This window comes from Callionymus lyra, chromosome 1, assembly GCF_982586985.1.
Source record: "Callionymus lyra chromosome 1, fCalLyr1.hap1.1, whole genome shotgun sequence".
NCBI classification, from domain to species: domain Eukaryota; kingdom Metazoa; phylum Chordata; class Actinopteri; order Syngnathiformes; family Callionymidae; genus Callionymus; species Callionymus lyra.
This window is the reverse complement of record NC_141818.1, coordinates 1,160,824-1,183,183: the sequence shown is the minus strand read 5'-3', so window position 1 is coordinate 1,183,183 and position 22,360 is coordinate 1,160,824. Positions and strand designations below refer to the sequence as shown.

General features: G+C 40.6%; 1 protein-coding gene across 1 annotated transcript in view; it reads right to left on the bottom strand.

Annotated features, from left to right (window-relative positions):
* Positions 1 to 20,391, bottom strand: part of cygb2 (cytoglobin 2) — a 24,439-nt gene extending 4,048 nt beyond the window's left edge. The window contains exon 1 of the mRNA XM_087791907.1: positions 19,931 to 20,391. Coding sequence (XP_087648033.1) covers positions 19,931 to 20,118 — 188 coding nt within the window. The 5' untranslated portion in view covers positions 20,119 to 20,391. The remainder of the gene's footprint in view (positions 1 to 19,930) is intronic.
* Positions 20,392 to 22,360: the final 1,969 nt, after the last annotated feature.

Below are 22,360 nucleotides of genomic sequence, written 5' to 3'. Positions count from 1 at the left end.
GATTCTAACTGAGAGTTGATCAATATTCAAGTCAACAAGAAAGCTTTGACTGGACTGACGGAGCGACAGCATCACACGTCGTTCAAGCGACAGAAAGAAGTCCGACGTCGTCACAGAAGGACGTGTCGATGGAAACGTCTCCAGCAGGAAGTGTCTTGAGGACGAGCCTGTGGCTGCAGTCGAGGGTAAGAGGCTGCAGTCGAGGGTAAGAGGCTGCAGTCGAGGGTAAGAGGCTGCAGTCGAGGGTAAGAGGCTGCAGTCGAGGGTAAGAGGCTGCAGTCGAGGGTAAGAGGCTGCAGTCGAGGGTAAGAGGCTGCAGTCGAGGGTAAGAGGCTGCAGTCGAGGGTAAGAGGCTGCAGTCGAGGGTAAGAGGCTGCAGTCGAGGGTAAGAGGCTGCAGTCGAGGGTAAGAGGCTGCAGTCGAGGGTAAGAGGCTGCAGTCGAGGGTAAGAGGCTGCAGTCGAGGGTAAGATGCTGCAGTCGAGGGTAAGAGGCTGCAGTCGAGGGTAAGAGGCTGCAGTCGAGGGTAAGAGGCTGCAGTCGAGGGTAAGAGGCTGCAGTCGAGGGTAAGAGGCTGCAGTCGAGGGTAAGAGGCTGCAGTCGAGGGTAAGAGGCTGCAGTCGAGGGTAAGAGGCTGCAGTCGAGGGTAAGAGGCTGCAGTCGAGGGTAAGAGGCTGCAGTCGAGGGTAAGAGGCTGCAGTCGAGGGTAAGTGGCTGCAGTCGAGGGTAAGAGGCTGCAGTCGAGGGTAAGAGGCTGCAGTCGAGGGTAAGAGGCTGCAGTCGAGGGTAAGAGGCTGCAGTCGAGGGTAAGAGGCTGCAGTCGAGGGTAAGAGGCTGCAGTCGAAGGTAAGAGGCTGCAGTCGAGGGTAAGATGCTGCAGTCGAGGGTAAGAGGCTGCAGTCGAAGGTAAGAGGCTGCAGTCGAGGGTAAGATGCTGCAGTCGAGGGTAAGAGGCTGCAGTCGAGGGTAAGAGGCTGCAGTCGAGGGTAAGAGGCTGCAGTCGAGGGTAAGTGGCTGCAGTCGAGGGTAAGAGGCTGCAGTCGAGGGTAAGAGGCTGCAGTCGAGGGTAAGAGGCTGCAGTCGAGGGTAAGAGGCTGCAGTCGAGGGTAAGAGGCTGCAGTCGAGGGTAAGAGGCTGCAGTCGAGGGTAAGAGGCTGCAGTCGAGGGTAAGAGGCTGCAGTCGAGGGTAAGAGGCTGCAGTCGAGGGTAAGAGGCTGCAGTCGAGGGTAAGAGGCTGCAGTCGAGGGTAAGAGGCTGCAGTCGAGGGTAAGAGGCTGCAGTCGAGGGTAAGATGCTGCAGTCGAGGGTAAGAGGCTGCAGTCGAAGGTAAGAGGCTGCAGTCGAGGGTAAGAGGCTGCAGTCGAGGGTAAGAGGCTGCAGTCGAGGGTAAGAGGCTGCAGTCGAAGGTAAGAGGCTGCAGTCGAGGGTAAGTGGCTGCAGTCGAGGGTAAGAGGCTGCAGTCGAGGGTAAGAGGCTGCAGTCGAGGGTAAGAGGCTGCAGTCGAGGGTAAGAGGCTGCAGTCGAGGGTAAGAGGCTGCAGTCGAGGGTAAGAGGCTGCAGTCGAGGGTAAGAGGCTGCAGTCGAGGGTAAGAGGCTGCAGTCGAAGGTAAGAGGCTGCAGTCGAGGGTAAGAGGCTGCAGTCGAGGGTAAGAGGCTGCAGTCGAGGGTAAGAGGCTGCAGTCGAAGGTAAGAGGCTGCAGTCGAGGGTAAGTGGCTGCAGTCGAGGGTAAGAGGCTGCAGTCGAGGGTAAGAGGCTGCAGTCGAGGGTAAGAGGCTGCAGTCGAGGGTAAGAGGCTGCAGTCGAGGGTAAGAGGCTGCAGTCGAGGGTAAGAGGCTGCAGTCGAGGGTAAGAGGCTGCAGTCGAAGGTAAGAGGCTGCAGTCGAGGGTAAGATGCTGCAGTCGAGGGTAAGAGGCTGCAGTCGAGGGTAAGAGGCTGCAGTCGAGGGTAAGAGGCTGCAGTCGAGGGTAAGAGGCTGCAGTCGAGGGTAAGAGGCTGCAGTCGAAGGTAAGAGGCTGCAGTCGAGGGTAAGAGGCTGCAGTCGAGGGTAAGAGGCTGCAGTCGAGGGTAAGATGCTGCAGTCGAGGGTAAGAGGCTGCAGTCGAGGGTAAGAGGCTGCAGTCGAGGGTAAGAGGCTGCAGTCGAGGGTAAGAGGCTGCAGTCGAGGGTAAGAGGCTGCAGTCGAGGGTAAGAGGCTGCAGTCGAGGGTAAGAGGCTGCAGTCGAGGGTAAGATGCTGCAGTCGAGGGTAAGAGGCTGCAGTCGAGGGTAAGAGGCTGCAGTCGAGGGTAAGAGGCTGCAGTCGAGGGTAAGAGGCTGCAGTCGAGGGTAAGAGGCTGCAGTCGAGGGTAAGAGGCTGCAGGTGCAGAAGAGTTGAATTGAACCACGTTCAGCTATTCATGAGCGACGAGCGAGAGATGCTGCCGATGATGTCTTCAGGGCTTGGAGTCGAGAAGAGCAAACATTATGTATTTATATCTTTAGTGGGTCAATGTGTGAACGTGTACATGTTTATCAAATTAAACTCTTTTCTCTTCTCCACGACATCAAATCTACATGTTCTTATTTTTATTTTTATTTTTATTTTTATTTTTATTTTTATTTTTATTTTAACTTTAATTTTATTTTTATTTTTATTTTTATTTTTATTTTTATTTTTATTTTATTTTTTTTATCTTTATCTTTATTTTATTTATTTTTTTTTTTTTTTTCTTATTTCAATTTTTTTTTAAATGTATTTATTTATTTATTTTTTGAATTATTATTATTATTTGTTTTAATTATTATTATTATTATTAATATTTTTAAATTATTATTATTATTAATATTTTTATTATTATTATTATTATTTTTAAGCTACACGTATGTAACGAAGCTACACGTATGTAACGAAGCTACACGTATGTATCGAAGCTACACGTATGTAACGAAGCTACACGTATGTAACAAAGCTACACGTATGTAACGAAGCTACACGTATGTAACGAAGCTACACGTATGTATCGAAGCTACACGTATGTAACGAAGCTACACGTATGTAACAAAGCTACACGTATGTATCGAAGCTACACGTATGTAACGAAGCTACACGTATGTAACGAAGCTACACGTATGTAACAAAGCTACACGTATGTATCGAAGCTACACGTATGTAACGAAGCTACACGTATGTAACAAAGCTACACGTATGTATCGAAGCTACACGTATGTAACGAAGCTACACGTATGTAACAAAGCTACACGTATGTAACGAAGCTACACGTATGTAACGAAGCTACACGTATGTATCGAAGCTACACGTATGTAACGAAGCTACACGTATGTAACAAAGCTACACGTATGTATCGAAGCTACACGTATGTAACGAAGCTACACGTATGTAACGAAGCTACACGTATGTAACAAAGCTACACGTATGTATCGAAGCTACACGTATGTAACGAAGCTACACGTATGTAACAAAGCTACACGTATGTATCGAAGCTACACGTATGTAACAAAGCTACACGTATGTAACAAAGCTACACGTATGTAACGAAGCTACACCTTTCTGGGCGCAGTTTTAGTGTATCTGCCAATCAAATGAGGTCTGAATCGGCAGATCTGTTGTGTGGAGTCCCTCAAGGTTCTGTTCTGGGTCCTGGGTTCAACACTGAAGAAAACTGACCAGAAACTGTTTCCTTCAACTGAGAAAAATCTCTAAACTTAGGAAAATGTTGTCGGAACATGATCTGGATCTTATAATCCATGCGTTTGTTTCTTCTCGTCTGGACTATTGTAACAGTTTGTTTTCATGTCTTAACAAGAAGGATCGTCTCGTCTGCAGTTGATTCAGAACTCTGAGCCGCTCTAGTAGAAGAACTCACATTTCTCCTTCAAACTCTTCACTGGCTTCCAGTTTCTTTCAGGATCAACTTTAAAATTCTGGTTCTTACTTTCAGAGCTATTCATGGTCAGACCTTCATGATCTGATCCAGACTTACACCCCAGCTCTGGCTCTGAGGTCTGTGGATCAGAATCTACTGATGGTTCCTCTCACACGGCTCAGGACCAGAGGAGAGAAATCTTTTCAGGCTGTTGCTCCTAAGCTTCTTCTCTCTCTTTGCGCTTGATGGATCTACTGACTCCTTCAAGAAACATCTGTGTTTGATGATCTACTGACTCCTTCAAGAAACATCTGTGTTTGATGATCTACTGACTCCTTCAAGAAACATCTGTGTTTGATGATCTACTGACTCCTTCAAGAAACATCTGTGTTTGATGATCTACTGACTCCTTCAAGAAACATCAGTGTTTGATGATCTACTGACTTCTTCAAGAAACATCTGTGTTTGATGATCTACTGACTCCTTCAAGAAACATCTGTGTTTGATGATCTACTGACTCCTTCAAGAAACATCTGTGTTTGATGATCTACTGACTCCTTCAAGAAACATCTGTGTTTGATGATCTACTGACTCCTTCAAGAAACATCAGTGTTTGATGATCTACTGACTCCTTCAAGAAACATCTGTGTTTGATGATCTACTGACTCCTTCAAGAAACATCTGTGTTTGATGATCTACTGACTCCTTCAAGAAACATCTGTGTTTGATCTACTGACTCCTTTAAGAAACATCTGTGTTTGATGATCTACTGACTCCTTCAAGAAACATGTGTGTTTGATGATCTACTGACTCCTTCAAGAAACATCTGTGTTTGATGATCTACTGACTCCTTCAAGAAACATCTGTGTTTGATGATCTACTGACTCCTTCAAGAAACATCTGTGTTTGATGATCTACTGACTCCTTCAAGAAACATCTGTGTTTGATGATCTACTGACTCCTTCAAGAAACATCTGTGTTTGATGATCTACTGACTCCTTCAAGAAACATCTGTGTTTGATGATCTACTGACTCCTTCAAGAAACATCTGTGTTTGATGATCTACTGACTCCTTCAAGAAACATCTGTGTTTGATGATCTACTGACTCCTTCAAGAAACATCAGTGTTTGATGATCTACTGACTCCTTCAAGAAACATCTGTGTTTGATGATCTACTGACTCCTTCAAGAAACATCTGTGTTTGATGATCTACTGACTCCTTCAAGAAACATCTGTGTTTGATGATCTACTGACTCCTTCAAGAAACATCTGTGTTTGATGATCTACTGACTCCTTCAAGAAACATCAGTGTTTGATGATCTACTGACTCCTTCAAGAAACATCTGTGTTTGATGATCTACTGACTCCTTCAAGAAACATGTGTGTTTGATGATCTACTGACTCCTTCAAGAAACATCTGTGTTTGATGATCTACTGACTCCTTCAAGAAACATCTGTGTTTGATGATCTACTGACTCCTTCAAGAAACATCTGTGTTTGATGATCTACTGACTCCTTCAAGAAACATCTGTGTTTGATCTACTGACTCCTTTAAGAAACATCTGTGTTTGATGATCTACTGACTCCTTCAAGAAACATCTGTGTTTGATGATCTACTGACTCCTTCAAGAAACATCTGTGTTTGATGATCTACTGACTCCTTCAAGAAACATCTGTGTTTGATGATCTACTGACTCCTTCAAGAAACATGTGTGTTTGATGATCTACTGACTCCTTCAAGAAACATCTGTGTTTGATGATCTACTGACTCCTTCAAGAAACATCTGTGTTTGATGATCTACTGACTCCTTCAAGAAACATGTGTGTTTGATGATCTACTGACTCCTTCAAGAAACATCTGTGTTTGATGATCTACTGACTCCGTCAAGAAACATCTGTGTTTGATGATCTACTGACTCCTTCAAGAAACATGTGTGTTTGATGATCTACTGACTCCTTCAAGAAACATCTGTGTTTGATGATCTACTGACTCCTTCAAGAAACATCTTAAGACGTTTCTATTTGTTCAGGCTTTTCCTTGAATTTCTGGAACTCCTGTGTTGTTCTCAGTATTATCTCGATCTTTAAAGTATGTACTTTTTTGAGTATTGTTTTGATTGTTTAAGCGCTTTGTGACCCTGGTCTCGAAAAGCGCTATATAAATAAATATTACTTACTTACTTACTTACATGTATGTAACGAAGCTACAGCTCAGTGATCGTTGCATCAACTAATGTCACGACATGAACCAAACCGATAGAAAGATATGTGAGCGGAAGAGTATTTACAAGTATTTACAAGTATTTACAAGTATTTACAAGTATTTACATGTATTTACAAATATTTACAAGTATTTGCAAGTATTGAAGAGTGTGTTAAAGCACATGTTAGCACATGTTAGCACATGTTAGCACAAGTTAGCGCATGTTAGCACATGTTAGCACATGTTAGCGCATGTTAGCGCATATTAGAACATGTTAGCACATGGTAGCACACGTTAGCACATGTTAGCACATTTTAGCACATGGTAGCACATGTTCGCACATGTTAGCACATGTTCGCACATGTTAGCACATGGTAGCACATTTCAGCACATTTTAGCACATGTTAGCACATGGTAGCACATGGTAGCACATTTTAGCACATGTTAGCACATGGTGGCACACGTTAGCACATGGTAGCACATTTTAGCACATTTTAGCACATGTTAGCACATGGTAGCACATGTTAGCACATTTTTGCACATGTTAGCACATGTTTGCACATGTTAGCACATGGTAGCACATTTTAGCACATGTTAGCACATGGTAGCACATGGTAGCACATTTTAGTACATTTTAGCACATGTTAGCACATGGTAGCACATGGTAGCACATTTTAGCACATTTTAGCACATGTTAGAACATGTTAGCACAAGCTGTGGAGGACGTAAAGACTGCTGCCATCTATAGGCCGGAAGTTTAATTGCAACACAAACATGAACAAGCCCAGTGAATGTTTTTTGTAAGTTTATATAAAATAAAATGGTAGTACTTTATTTCATACACACTTTATCGAACTTTAAACCGTAAAAGAACTTTAATTAAAAGTACATCAAAAAGGTCTGAACATGAGCTTCATCGTTGATACTGAACTAGCGCCGCTGGTGCCTGAAGCTAATGTTTGCTAATGGTTTCTCCAGAAAGTCAATCATCGAGAAAACAACTTATGTTTGGAGACAACAATCTCCCAGCATGCAACTGGACTCCAGCAGCCGACGATAAAATGAGGATTAGACAGGAAGTGGTGCACGAGTGGAACAGGAAACAGATCTGGTCCCAGAGCACTTGAATAATATTGAATCAGTGGCTGATGATCTATGATGATACTGAAGTCAATACTTGACTGAAGGCAGCAGGACAGCATTTATACGTCTTACTCTTAAGGTTTTTATTTTATTACGATCAATAAAAATATTTTTTTACACAAATAGTTTGACGTTTTAATTCCAATAATTCAAAGATTTTCTGAATTCAATATTTTTTTATTTGTAGTTTATGACAGAGTTTAAGGCTACAGTTACAATCTCGTAGTAAGGTATTGATGACACCAGAGTTGATACTAGTTGATGTTTAATGACACCAGAGTTGATACTAGTTGATGTTTAATGACACCAGAGTTGATACTAGTTGATGTTTAATGACACCAGAGTTGATACTAGTTGATGTTTAATGACACCAGAGTTGATACTAGTTGATGTTTAATGACATCAGAGTTGATACTAGTTGATGTTTAATGACATCAGAGTTGATACTAGTTGATGTTTAATGACACCAGAGTTGATACTAGTTGATGTTTAATGACATCAGAGTTGATACTAGTTGATGTTTAATGACACCAGAGTTGATACTAGTTGATGTTTAATGACACCAGAGTTGATACTAGTTGATGTTTAATGACACCAGAGTTGATACTAGTTGATGTTTAATGACACCAGAGTTGATACTAGTTGATGTTTAATGACACCAGAGTTGATACTAGTTGATGTTTAAAGACACCAGAGTTGATACTAGTTGATGTTTAATGACACCAGAGTTGATACTAGTTGATGTTTAATGACACCAGAGTTGATACTAGTTGATGTTTAATGACACCAGAGTTGATACTAGTTGATGTTTAATGACATCAGAGTTGATACTAGTTGATGTTTAATGACATCAGAGTTGATACTAGTTGATGTTTAATGACACCAGAGTTGATACTAGTTGATGTTTAATGACATCAGAGTTGATACTAGTTGATGTTTAATGACACCAGAGTTGATACTAGTTGATGTTTAATGACACCAGAGTTGATACTAGTTGATGTTTAATGACACCAGAGTTGATACTAGTTGATGTTTAATGACACCAGAGTTGATACTAGTTGATGTTTAATGACACCAGAGTTGATACTAGTTGATGTTTAAAGACACCAGAGTTGATACTAGTTGATGTTTAATGACATCAGAGTTGATACTAGTTGATGTTTAATGACATCAGAGTTGATACTAGTTGATGTTTAATGACATCAGAGTTGATACTAGTTGATGTTTAATGACACCAGAGTTGATACTAGTTGATGTTTAATGACACCAGAGTTGATACTAGTTGATGCTTAATGACACCAGAGTTGATACTAGTTGATGTTTAAAGACACCAGAGTTGATACTAGTTGATGTTTAATGACACCAGAGTTGATACTAGTTGATGTTTAATGACACCAGAGTTGATACTAGATGTTTAATGACACCAGAGTTGATACTAGTTGATGTTTAATGACACCAGAGTTGATACTAGTTGATGCTTAATGACACCAGAGTTGATACTAGTTGATGTTTAATGACACCAGAGTTGATACTAGTTGATGTTTAATGACACCAGAGTTGATACTAGATGTTTAATGACACCAGAGTTGATACTAGATGTTTAAAGACGACACACTAACACGGAACAGAGTTGAAAACACTCGGTTCTGTTCTGACCCACTTTCAACCTTCTCGCTGTCAGGACTCTCGTACAATTAAGTGTCAGCTGGAGTTCGGCCTCGAGGAAGACGACGTCTTCATCTTCAGATCCTATGTCATGCTAGGACGACTGAGCCTCCAGCGCTTCTGGCTCAGCTCGAGCAGCTGTCGCTGCAGGAACACACTCTACTCTAGTAGAGTCTGGAATAGATTCACCAGAGAAAGAAAAATGACACTCGTTACGAAAACAAATGCTGGAGCTACTGCTTGACTTGACCCTGACCCTGACCCTGACCCTGACCCTGACCCTGACCCTGACCCTGACCCTGACCCTGACCCTGACCCTGACCCTGACCCTGACCCTGACCCTGACCTTGACCTTGACCCTGACCTGGTATAAGTTTCCAGCTCTGACTGGTGGAAACACCTGCTACATGTGTAGAACCTGCAGATACTGTCATGTTGATGAAGACGTTCTCAGACGTGAGCTTGTGCTGCTTATTAAAGATTAAAGATGAAGATTAACAGCTGAACCAAAGGTTACCATTAGTTCAACGATTCACTTGTAGCAGGAAATCCATGTTTAAAGCTCACTTGACTCTGAAGAACAAAACAAAATGATTTCATTCTTTAAACCAGAGACTCACAGGTTTATAAACGTGTTCAACACATTCATAGATACATGTGACTGTATTGATGCTTGAGAAGTATATTCATGAAGTACTATGTTGATGATAGCACTGGACAATACTACACATATATACTTGTTACTACACTATCACAACACCAGAGTCAAGTACTGGACAATACTACACATATATCCTTGTTACTACACTATCACAACACCAGAGTCAAGTACTGGACAATACTACACATATATACTTGTTACTACACTATCACAACACCAGAGTCAAGTACTGGACAATACTACACATATATACTTGTTACTACACTATCACAACACCAGAGTCAAGTACTGGACAATACTACACATATATACTACACATATATACTTGTTACTACACTATCACAACACCAGAGTCAAGTACTGGACAATACTACACATATATACTTGTTACTACACTATCACAACACCAGAGTCAAGTACTGGACAATACTACACATATATATACTTGTTACTACACTATCCCAACACCGGAGTCAAGTACTGGACAATACTACACATATATACTTGTTACTACACTATCACAACACCAGAGTCAAGTACTGGACAATACTACACATATATACTTGTTACTACACTATCACAACACCAGAGTCAAGTACTGGACAATACTACACATATATATACTTGTTACTACACTATTACAACACCAGAGTCAAGTACTGGACAAAACGACACAAATATAATTGTTACTACACTATCACAACACCAGAGTCAAGTACTGGACAATACTACAAATATATACTTGTTACTACACTATCACAACACCAGAGTCAAGTACTGGACAATACTACACATATATACTTGTTACTACACTATCACAACACCAGAGTCAAGTACTGGACAATACTACACATATATACTTGTTACTACACTATCACAACACAGGAGTCAAGTACTAGACAATACTACACATATATATACTTGTTACTACACTATTACAACACCAGAGTCAAGTACTGGACAATACTACACATATATACTTGTTACTACACTATCACAACACCAGAGTAAAGTAGTGGACAATACTACACATATATACTCGTTACTACACTATCACAACACCAGAGTCAAGTACTGGACAATACTACACATATATACTTGTTACTACACTATGACAACACCAGAGTCAAGTACTGGACAATACTACACATATATACTTGTTACTACACTATCACAACACCAGAGTAAAGTAGTGGACAATACTACACATATATACTCGTTACTACACTATCACAACACCAGAGTCAAGTACTGGACAATACTACACATATATACTTGTTACTACACTATCACAACACCAGAGTAAAGTAGTGGACAATACTACACATATATACTTGTTACTACACTATCACAACACCAGAGTAAAGTACTGGACAATACTACACATATATACTCGTTACTACACTATCACAACACCAGAGTCAAGTAGTGGACAATACTACACATATATACTCGTTACTACACTATCACAACACCAGAGTCAAGTAGTGGACAATACTACACATATATACTCGTTACTACACTATCACAACACCAGAGTCAAGTACTGGACAATACTACACATATATACTTGTTACTACACTATCACAACACCAGAGTCAAGTACTGGACAATACTACACATATATACTTGTTACTACACTATCACAACACCAGAGTAAAGTAGTGGACAATACTACACATATATACTCGTTACTACACTATCACAACACCAGAGTCAAGTACTGGACAATACTACACATATATACTTGTTACTACACTATCACAACACCAGAGTAAAGTAGTGGACAATACTACACATATATACTCGTTACTACACTATCACAACACCAGAGTCAAGTACTGGACAATACTACACATATATACTTGTTACTACACTATCACAACACCAGAGTCAAGTACTGGACAATACTACACATATATACTTGTTACTACACTATCACAACACCAGAGTAAAGTAGTGGACAATACTACACATATATACTCGTTACTACACTATCACAACACCAGAGTCAAGTAGTGGACAATACTACACATATATACTCGTTACTACACTATCACAACATCAGAGTCAAGTAGTGGACAATACTACACATATATACTCGTTACTACACTATCACAACACCAGAGTCAAGTACTGGACAATACTACACATATATACTTGTTACTACACTATCACAACACCAGAGTCAAGTACTGGACAATACTACACATATATACTTGTTACTACACTATCACAACACCAGAGTCAGGTACTGGACAATACTACACATATATACTTGTTACTACACTATCACAACACCAGAGTCAAGTACTACACAATACTACACATATATACTTGTTACTACACTATCACAACACCAGAGTCAAGTACTACACAATACTACACATATATACTTGTTACTACACTATCACAACACCAGAGTAAAGTAGTGGACAATACTACACATATATACTCGTTACTACACTATCACAACACCAGAGTAAAGTAGTGGACAATACTACACATATATACTCGTTACTACACTATCACAACACCAGAGTCAAGTACTGGACAATACTACACATATATACTCGTTACTACACTATCACAACACCAGAGTCAAGTACTGGACAATACTACACATATATACTTGTTACTACACTATCACAACACCAGAGTCAAGTAGTGGACAATACTACACATATATACTCGTTACTACACTATCACAACACCAGAGTCAAGTACTGGACAATACTACACATATATACTTGTTACTACACTATCACAACACCAGAGTCAAGTACTGGACAATACTACACATATATACTTGTTACTACACTATCACAACACCAGAGTCAAGTGCTGGACAATACTACACATATATACTCGTTACTACACTATCACAACACCAGAGTCAAGTAGTGGACAATACTACACATATATACTCGTTACTACACTATCACAACACCAGAGTCAAGTACTGGACAATACTACACATATATATACTTGTTACTACACTATTACAACACCAGAGTCAAGTACTGGACAAAACGACACAAATATAATTGTTACTACACTATCACAACACCAGAGTCAAGTACTGGACAATACTACAAATATATACTTGTTACTACACTATCACAACACCAGAGTCAAGTACTGGACAATACTACACATATATACTTGTTACTACACTATCACAACACCAGAGTCAAGTACTGGACAATACTACACATATATACTTGTTACTACACTATCACAACACAGGAGTCAAGTACTAGACAATACTACACATATATATACTTGTTACTACACTATTACAACACCAGAGTCAAGTACTGGACAATACTACACATATATACTTGTTACTACACTATCACAACACCAGAGTAAAGTAGTGGACAATACTACACATATATACTCGTTACTACACTATCACAACACCAGAGTCAAGTACTGGACAATACTACACATATATACTTGTTACTACACTATGACAACACCAGAGTCAAGTACTGGACAATACTACACATATATACTTGTTACTACACTATCACAACACCAGAGTAAAGTAGTGGACAATACTACACATATATACTCGTTACTACACTATCACAACACCAGAGTCAAGTACTGGACAATACTACACATATATACTTGTTACTACACTATCACAACACCAGAGTAAAGTAGTGGACAATACTACACATATATACTTGTTACTACACTATCACAACACCAGAGTAAAGTACTGGACAATACTACACATATATACTCGTTACTACACTATCACAACACCAGAGTCAAGTAGTGGACAATACTACACATATATACTCGTTACTACACTATCACAACACCAGAGTCAAGTAGTGGACAATACTACACATATATACTCGTTACTACACTATCACAACACCAGAGTCAAGTACTGGACAATACTACACATATATACTTGTTACTACACTATCACAACACCAGAGTCAAGTACTGGACAATACTACACATATATACTTGTTACTACACTATCACAACACCAGAGTAAAGTAGTGGACAATACTACACATATATACTCGTTACTACACTATCACAACACCAGAGTCAAGTACTGGACAATACTACACATATATACTTGTTACTACACTATCACAACACCAGAGTAAAGTAGTGGACAATACTACACATATATACTCGTTACTACACTATCACAACACCAGAGTCAAGTACTGGACAATACTACACATATATACTTGTTACTACACTATCACAACACCAGAGTCAAGTACTGGACAATACTACACATATATACTTGTTACTACACTATCACAACACCAGAGTAAAGTAGTGGACAATACTACACATATATACTCGTTACTACACTATCACAACACCAGAGTCAAGTAGTGGACAATACTACACATATATACTCGTTACTACACTATCACAACATCAGAGTCAAGTAGTGGACAATACTACACATATATACTCGTTACTACACTATCACAACACCAGAGTCAAGTACTGGACAATACTACACATATATACTTGTTACTACACTATCACAACACCAGAGTCAAGTACTGGACAATACTACACATATATACTTGTTACTACACTATCACAACACCAGAGTCAGGTACTGGACAATACTACACATATATACTTGTTACTACACTATCACAACACCAGAGTCAAGTACTACACAATACTACACATATATACTTGTTACTACACTATCACAACACCAGAGTCAAGTACTACACAATACTACACATATATACTTGTTACTACACTATCACAACACCAGAGTAAAGTAGTGGACAATACTACACATATATACTCGTTACTACACTATCACAACACCAGAGTAAAGTAGTGGACAATACTACACATATATACTCGTTACTACACTATCACAACACCAGAGTCAAGTACTGGACAATACTACACATATATACTCGTTACTACACTATCACAACACCAGAGTCAAGTACTGGACAATACTACACATATATACTTGTTACTACACTATCACAACACCAGAGTCAAGTAGTGGACAATACTACACATATATACTCGTTACTACACTATCACAACACCAGAGTCAAGTACTGGACAATACTACACATATATACTTGTTACTACACTATCACAACACCAGAGTCAAGTACTGGACAATACTACACATATATACTTGTTACTACACTATCACAACACCAGAGTCAAGTGCTGGACAATACTACACATATATACTCGTTACTACACTATCACAACACCAGAGTCAAGTAGTGGACAATACTACACATATATACTCGTTACTACACTATCACAACACCAGAGTCAAGTACTGGACAATACTACACATATATACTTGTTACTACACTATCACAACACCAGAGTCAAGTAGTGGACAATACTACACATATATACTCGTTACTACACTATCACAACACCAGAGTCAAGTACTGGACAATACTACACATATATACTTGTTACTACACTATCACAACACCAGAGTCAAGTACTGGACAATACTACACATATATACTTGTTACTACACTATCACAACACCAGAGTCAAGTGCTGGACAATACTACACATATATACTCGTTACTACACTATCACAACACCAGAGTCAAGTGCTGGACAATACTACACATATATACTCGTTACTACACTATCACAACACCAGAGTCAAGTAGTGGACAATACTACACATATATACTCGTTACTACACTATCACAACACCAGAGTCAAGTACTGGACAATACTACACATATATACTTGTTACTACACTATCACAACACCAGAGTCAAGTAGTGGACAATACTACACATATATACTCGTTACTACACTATCACAACACCAGAGTCAAGTACTGGACAATACTACACATATATACTTGTTACTACACTATCACAACACCAGAGTCAAGTACTGGACAATACTACACATATATACTTGTTACTACACTATCACAACACCAGAGTCAAGTAGTGGACAATACTACACATATATACTGGTTACTACACTATCACAACACCAGAGTCAAGTGCTGGACAATACTACACATATATACTTGTTACTACACTATCACAACACCAGAGTAAAGTAGTGGACAATACTACACATATATACTTGTTACTACACTATCACAACACCAGAGTCAAGTACTGGACAATACTACACATATATACTTGTTACTACACTATCACAACACCAGAGTCAAGTACTGGACAATACTACACATATATACTTGTTACTACACTATCACAACACCAGAGTCAAGTACTGGACAATACTACACATATATACTTGTTACTACACTATCACAACACCAGAGTCAAGTACTGGACAATACTACACATATATACTTGTTACTACACTATCACAACACCAGAGTCAAGTAGTGGACAATACTACACATATATACTCGTTACTACACTATCACAACACCAGAGTCAAGTACTGGACAATACTACACATATATACTTGTTACTACACTATCACAACACCAGAGTCAAGTACTGGACAATACTACACATATATACTTGTTACTACACTATCACAACACCAGAGTCAAGTGCTGGACAATACTACACATATATACTCGTTACTACACTATCACAACACCAGAGTCAAGTGCTGGACAATACTACACATATATACTCGTTACTACACTATCACAACACCAGAGTCAAGTAGTGGACAATACTACACATATATACTCGTTACTACACTATCACAACACCAGAGTCAAGTACTGGACAATACTACACATATATACTTGTTACTACACTATCACAACACCAGAGTCAAGTAGTGGACAATACTACACATATATACTCGTTACTACACTATCACAACACCAGAGTCAAGTACTGGACAATACTACACATATATACTTGTTACTACACTATCACAACACCAGAGTCAAGTACTGGACAATACTACACATATATACTTGTTACTACACTATCACAACACCAGAGTCAAGTAGTGGACAATACTACACATATATACTGGTTACTACACTATCACAACACCAGAGTCAAGTGCTGGACAATACTACACATATATACTTGTTACTACACTATCACAACACCAGAGTAAAGTAGTGGACAATACTACACATATATACTTGTTACTACACTATCACAACACCAGAGTCAAGTACTGGACAATACTACACATATATACTTGTTACTACACTATCACAACACCAGAGTCAAGTACTGGACAATACTACACATATATACTTGTTACTACACTATCACAACACCAGAGTCAAGTACTGGACAATACTACACATATATACTTGTTACTACACTATCACAACACCAGAGTCAAGTACTGGACAATACTACACATATATACTTGTTACTACACTATCACAACACCAGAGTCAAGTACTGGACAATACTACACATATATACTTGTTACTACACTATCACAACACCAGAGTCAAGTACTCGTATCATGACACACATCAACACACTCTAACACACTCGTTCTGTCAGCCTCACAAACGTTGACAGTGATCACGGTCAACACACATCTGGACTGAAGACGCTCGTCTGCTGTGATGAGACGTGACTCACGAGCAGGAACATGAAGGAGGATCAACGAGCAGCGATAACGAAGCGAGTGCCAGCGTCGTCTCTGTCGAGCTCAGATAAGAGGAGTCGCGGCGACAAAAGACACTCGTTGCGTCTTCTCGCCTCTGGCGCCGAGACGATCATCGGCCTCACTTCGTCTCGCACGAGTCTCTCTTCACAAGACGTGTTCGACGCCTGTAAACAAACATCAGCTGCGAACGCGTCGTTTGACCAGAAGTGAAGCTCACGTGCAGGACTTGAACTTTGATTCCATTTCACAGCTCAGTTGTTGTGAGCATCAGGCTTGTGTGTGTGTGTGTGAGAAGGTTCTTATAAATTGTGTGTTGGTGTGCACGGCTGAAGATCCTCGAGCCACTTGATCCTGCGCATTCGCTACATTAGCACGTCTACCGTGATCGTGGGGTTTCTAGGACGGCGAGTGATCCCAGGTGTCGCTTCATTGAACATTATCAAAGCACTCGCTGAGACAAACCTCACATTATTCTTATTCTTATTCTTATTCTTATTCTTATTCTTATTTTTATTCTTATTCTTATTCTTATTCTTATTCTTATTCTTATTCTTATTCTTATTCTTATTCTTATTCTTATTCTTATTCTTATTCTTATTCTTATTCTTATTACAAACTTGAGGTGCACAGACTTCACCTCAGGGATCTGTTGACTTCTTACAATGAGATGGTGGAAACTGCTAGATCTGATTACATCAGAAAACTGGTAGCAGCAAATAAGAAAAACCCCAAAGTGTTGTTTGACACGATTAATTCTCTCGTGTCTCCTGCTCCTCAAATCATGTCTTCTGTGAAGCTGACAGCAATGATTGTTGAGGTTTTTACTGACAAAATTAAATTGATCAAAGAGAAAATCTCTCCCCCTTTGTTTGGAACCCCTACTGTCTCTGAGCCCCTAGTGAACAAGATGAAACCCTCCTCTTGCTCAGATGACGTCCTTCCTTGTAGGCTTTTTATCAAAGTATTTGATGTAATTGACCCCTGAGTTACCAATATGGTGAACCTCCCCCTTTCCACAGGGGTTTTTAACAATGCATTTAAACCATTGTGGAGCCTCTGCTCAAAAAGCCAGACTTAGACCCAACTGACTTCAGTAATTTCAGGCCTATTTCTAAGCTCCCTTTCTTGTCCAAGATCTTGTAGAAGGTTGTGTCTGAGCAGCTGTTCCTGGATCAGAGCGACATCCATGAGAAGTTTCAGTCTGGCTTCCGTAAACATCTACGGAGACAGTTTTACTGAAAGTGTCCAGTGACATCATGATGTTCTGGTTCTGTTGGATCTGTCCTCAGCCTTTGACACAGTTGAACCAGATCCTGCTGAGAAGACTGAGGGATTAAGTGGAACTGTCTGGGTCTGTGTTAGATGGTTCTCATCTTACCTTTCTGTTTCAGTGTATCTGTCAATCAAATGAGGTTTGAATCAGCAGATCTGTTGTATGGAGTCCCTCAAGGTTCTGTTCTGGGTCCTTTATTGTTTTTTCTGTACTTGATTCCCCTCGGTAAAATCATTCAGAGATTTCCTGATGTTTCTTATCACATGTTTGCTGATGACATCCAGCTCTACTGCTCTGTTGATCCAACTGAGCCCCAGAGGCTGAACTTAGTCAATTGTTGCTAGAAATCAAACAATGAGTGAAAACACTTTGAAGCTAAATGTGGACAAAACTGAAACTCTGGTGATTGTTGATGATAAGATTCCAGGGTTGAGTCAGTACTTGAGTGACTTAAGTCAGTCTGTCAAACTGAGCCTGAGAAACCTGATCCAGACTTACACCCCAGCTCGGGCTCTGAGGTCTGTGGATCAGAATCTACTTATGGTTCCTGAACACGGCTCAGGACCAGAGGAGAGAAATCCTTCCAGACTGTTGCTCCTAAGCTTTGGAACAATCTTCTCTCTCTTTGCTCTTGATGGATCTACTGACTCCTTTAAGAAACATCTTAAGATGTTTTTATTTGTTCAGGCTTTTCCTTGATTTTCTGGAACTCCTGTTGTGTTATCAGTTTTATCTTGACCTTTGGACTGTATACTTTATTGAGTATTGTTTTGATTGTTTAAGCGGTTTGTGACCCTGGTCTGGATAAGCGCTATATAAATAAAAATTACTTACTTGCTTACTACACATATATACTTGTTACTACACTATCACAACACCAGAGTCAAGTACTGGACAATACTACACATATATACTTGTTACTACACTATCACAACACCAGAGTCAAGTACTGGACAATACTACACATATATACTTGTTACTACACTATCACAACACCAGAGTCAAGTACTGGACAATACTACACATATATTTAGAATCCCTTATTAGTCCCGCGAGGGGAAATTCGCTAGTGCTTTTTACAGCCATTCACACATACTGATGTACTTGTTACTACACTATCACAACATCAGAGTCAAGTACTGGACAATACTACACATATATACTTGCTACTTCACTATCACTATTTATCACTGTATATCTGTATGTATATTTGTATCGTAATATCAACACACACCACTAGTTTTAATTGTATTGTAAGTAAGAATTCATGTATGAATATTCATAACAAAAATCTTCCTGGATCTAAAAACAAATGTGTTTTTTCAAATGAAAGTATTATATTTGGTCCACTGACCTCACTGCACCACACATTCAGTCCAAAATCCTCTTCATAGAACTGAGGTTACAAACAGTAACTGCTCATTTTTTTTCCAAGTTCTCGCTTTTAAATATTCAGAAACAACACAGGACACTTTAAAATAGTCGTTAAAATACTTGACATGATCGAACTGACCGGATCAGCACAGAGACCCCCACGTCCTCGCAGGTCTTGTAGACGTGGCTCCAGGTGTCCTGGATGATCTCTCGCTCCGTGTCCGTCAGCGGCTCCGCTCGGAGCGGTCGCTCCTCCTCCCCGATCCGCACTCCCCGCATCTGAGGCACCAGGGTCGGCGACGGCGGCGGCGAGTCCCGGCGAGACATCCTTCGGCGGCGCAGCAGCCCCGAGGCTCCCAGCAGCACCCGCGGGAGGTAAGGGGCGAGGGAGGGGGGGAGAGAGACGGAGAGCTGAGACCCCACGGCGGGAGCTGGACGCGAGAGACAAGGAGAAGGAGGAGGTGGAGGAGGAGTGTGGCAGTCACAGCCGGAGGAGGAGGAGAAGAAGTCGAGAACTTGAGGTTTTGGTCCAAAACTTTCTCGTCTCTCCTCCTCACGTGATGAGGAGCAGAGAAGAAGATCAAGGATGGAGAGAGCAGTGATGAGGAGAAGTCTGAGCTCCGAGGCAGATGTGTGGCTCTTGAGATGTGGGGAGTAAGACGGGAAAGAAGTGGGTGGAGAGAGAGAGGGAGAGAGAGAGAGAGAGAGAGGGAGGGAGGGAGAGAGAGAGAGAGAGAGGGGGAGGGAGAGAGAGAGAGCGAGAGAGAGAGAGGGAGGGAGAGAGAGAGAGAGGGAGGGAGAGAGAGAGAGAGAGACACGGAGAGCTGAGACCCCACGGCGGAAGCTGGATGAGAGATACAAGGGTGAGAAGGAGGTGTAGGAGGAGGAGCAGGAAATGGAGGAGGAGGAGGAGGAGGAGGAGGATGGCAGTCACAGCTGGAGAAGAAGAAGAAGAAGAAGTCAAGAACTTGAGGATTTGGTCCAAAACTTTCTCGTCTCTCCTCCTCACGTGATGAAGAGCAGAGGAGAAGATCAAGGATGGAGAGAGCAGTGATGAGTAGCAGAGAAAAAGATCAATGATGGAGAGAGCAGTGATGAGGAGCAGAGGAGAAGAAAATTAAATTGATCAAAGAGAAAATCTCTCTTTTGTTTGGAACCCCTACTGTCTCTGAGCCCCTCTCCTCCTCTTGGTCCTCCTTCACTGCTGTATCTCTGGGTGATATTTCATCACTAGTGAACAAGATGAAACCCTCCTCTTGCTCAGATGACGTCCTTCCTTGTAGGCTTTTTATCAAAGTATTTGATGTAATTGACCCCTGGGTTACCAATATGGTGAACCTCTCCCTTTCCACAGGGGTTTTTCCCAATGCATTTAAACATGCCATTGTGGAGCCTCTGCTCAAAAAGCCAGGCTTAGACCCAACTGACCTCAGTACCTTTCAGGCTTATTTCTAAGCTCCCTTTCTTGTCCAAGATCTTGGAGAAGGTTGTGTCTGAGCAGCTGTTCCTGGATCAGAGCGACATCCATGAGAAGTTTCAGTCTGGCTTCCGTAAACATCTACGGAGACAGCTTTATTGAAAGTGTCCAGTGACATCATGATGTTCTGGTTCTGTTGGATCTGTCCTCAGCCTTTGACCCAGTTGAACCAGATCCTGCTGAGAAGACTGAGGGATGAAGACTGTCTGGGTCTGTGTTAGAATGGTTCTCATCATACCTTTCTGCCAATCAAATGAGGTCAGAATCATCTGTTGTGTGGAGTCCCTCAAGGTTCTGTTCTGGGTCCTTTATTGTTTTTGCTGTACTTGATTCCCCTCGGTAAAATCATTCAGAGATTTCCTGATGTTTCTTATCACATGTTTGCTGATGACATCCAGCTCTACTGCTCTGTTGATCCAACTGAGCTCCAGAGGCTGAACTTAGTCAATTGTTGCTAGAAATCAAACAATGAGTGAAAACACTTTACAGCTAAATGTGGACAAAACTGAAACTCTGGTGATTGTTGATGATAAGATTCCAGGGTTGAGTCAGTACTTGAGTGACTTAAGTCAGTCTGTCAAACTGTGTTGTATTTGACAAGTGTCCCTAGTTCAACACTGAACAAAACTGACCACAAACTGTTTCAAGTAAGATAAATCTATAAACTTAAATTATGTCACAACATGATCTGGATCTTATAATGTTTTTTTGTCGTTTACACTATTGTAACAGTTTGTTTTCATGTCTTAACAAGAAGGATCGTCTCGCCTGCAGTTCATACAAAACTCTTCTTCTTCTACTGACTCCTTCAAGAAACATGTGTGTTTGATGATCTACTGACTCCTTCAAGAAACATCTGTGTTTGATGATCTACTGACTCCTTCAAGAAACATCTGTGTTTGATGATCTACTGACTCCTTCAAGAAACATGTGTGTTTGATGATCTACTGACTCCTTCAAGAAACATCTGTGTTTGATGATCTACTGACTCCTTCAAGAAACATGTGTGTTTGATGATCTACTGACTCCTTCAAGAAACATCTGTGTTTGATGATCTACTGACTCCTTCAAGAAACATGTGTGTTTGATGAT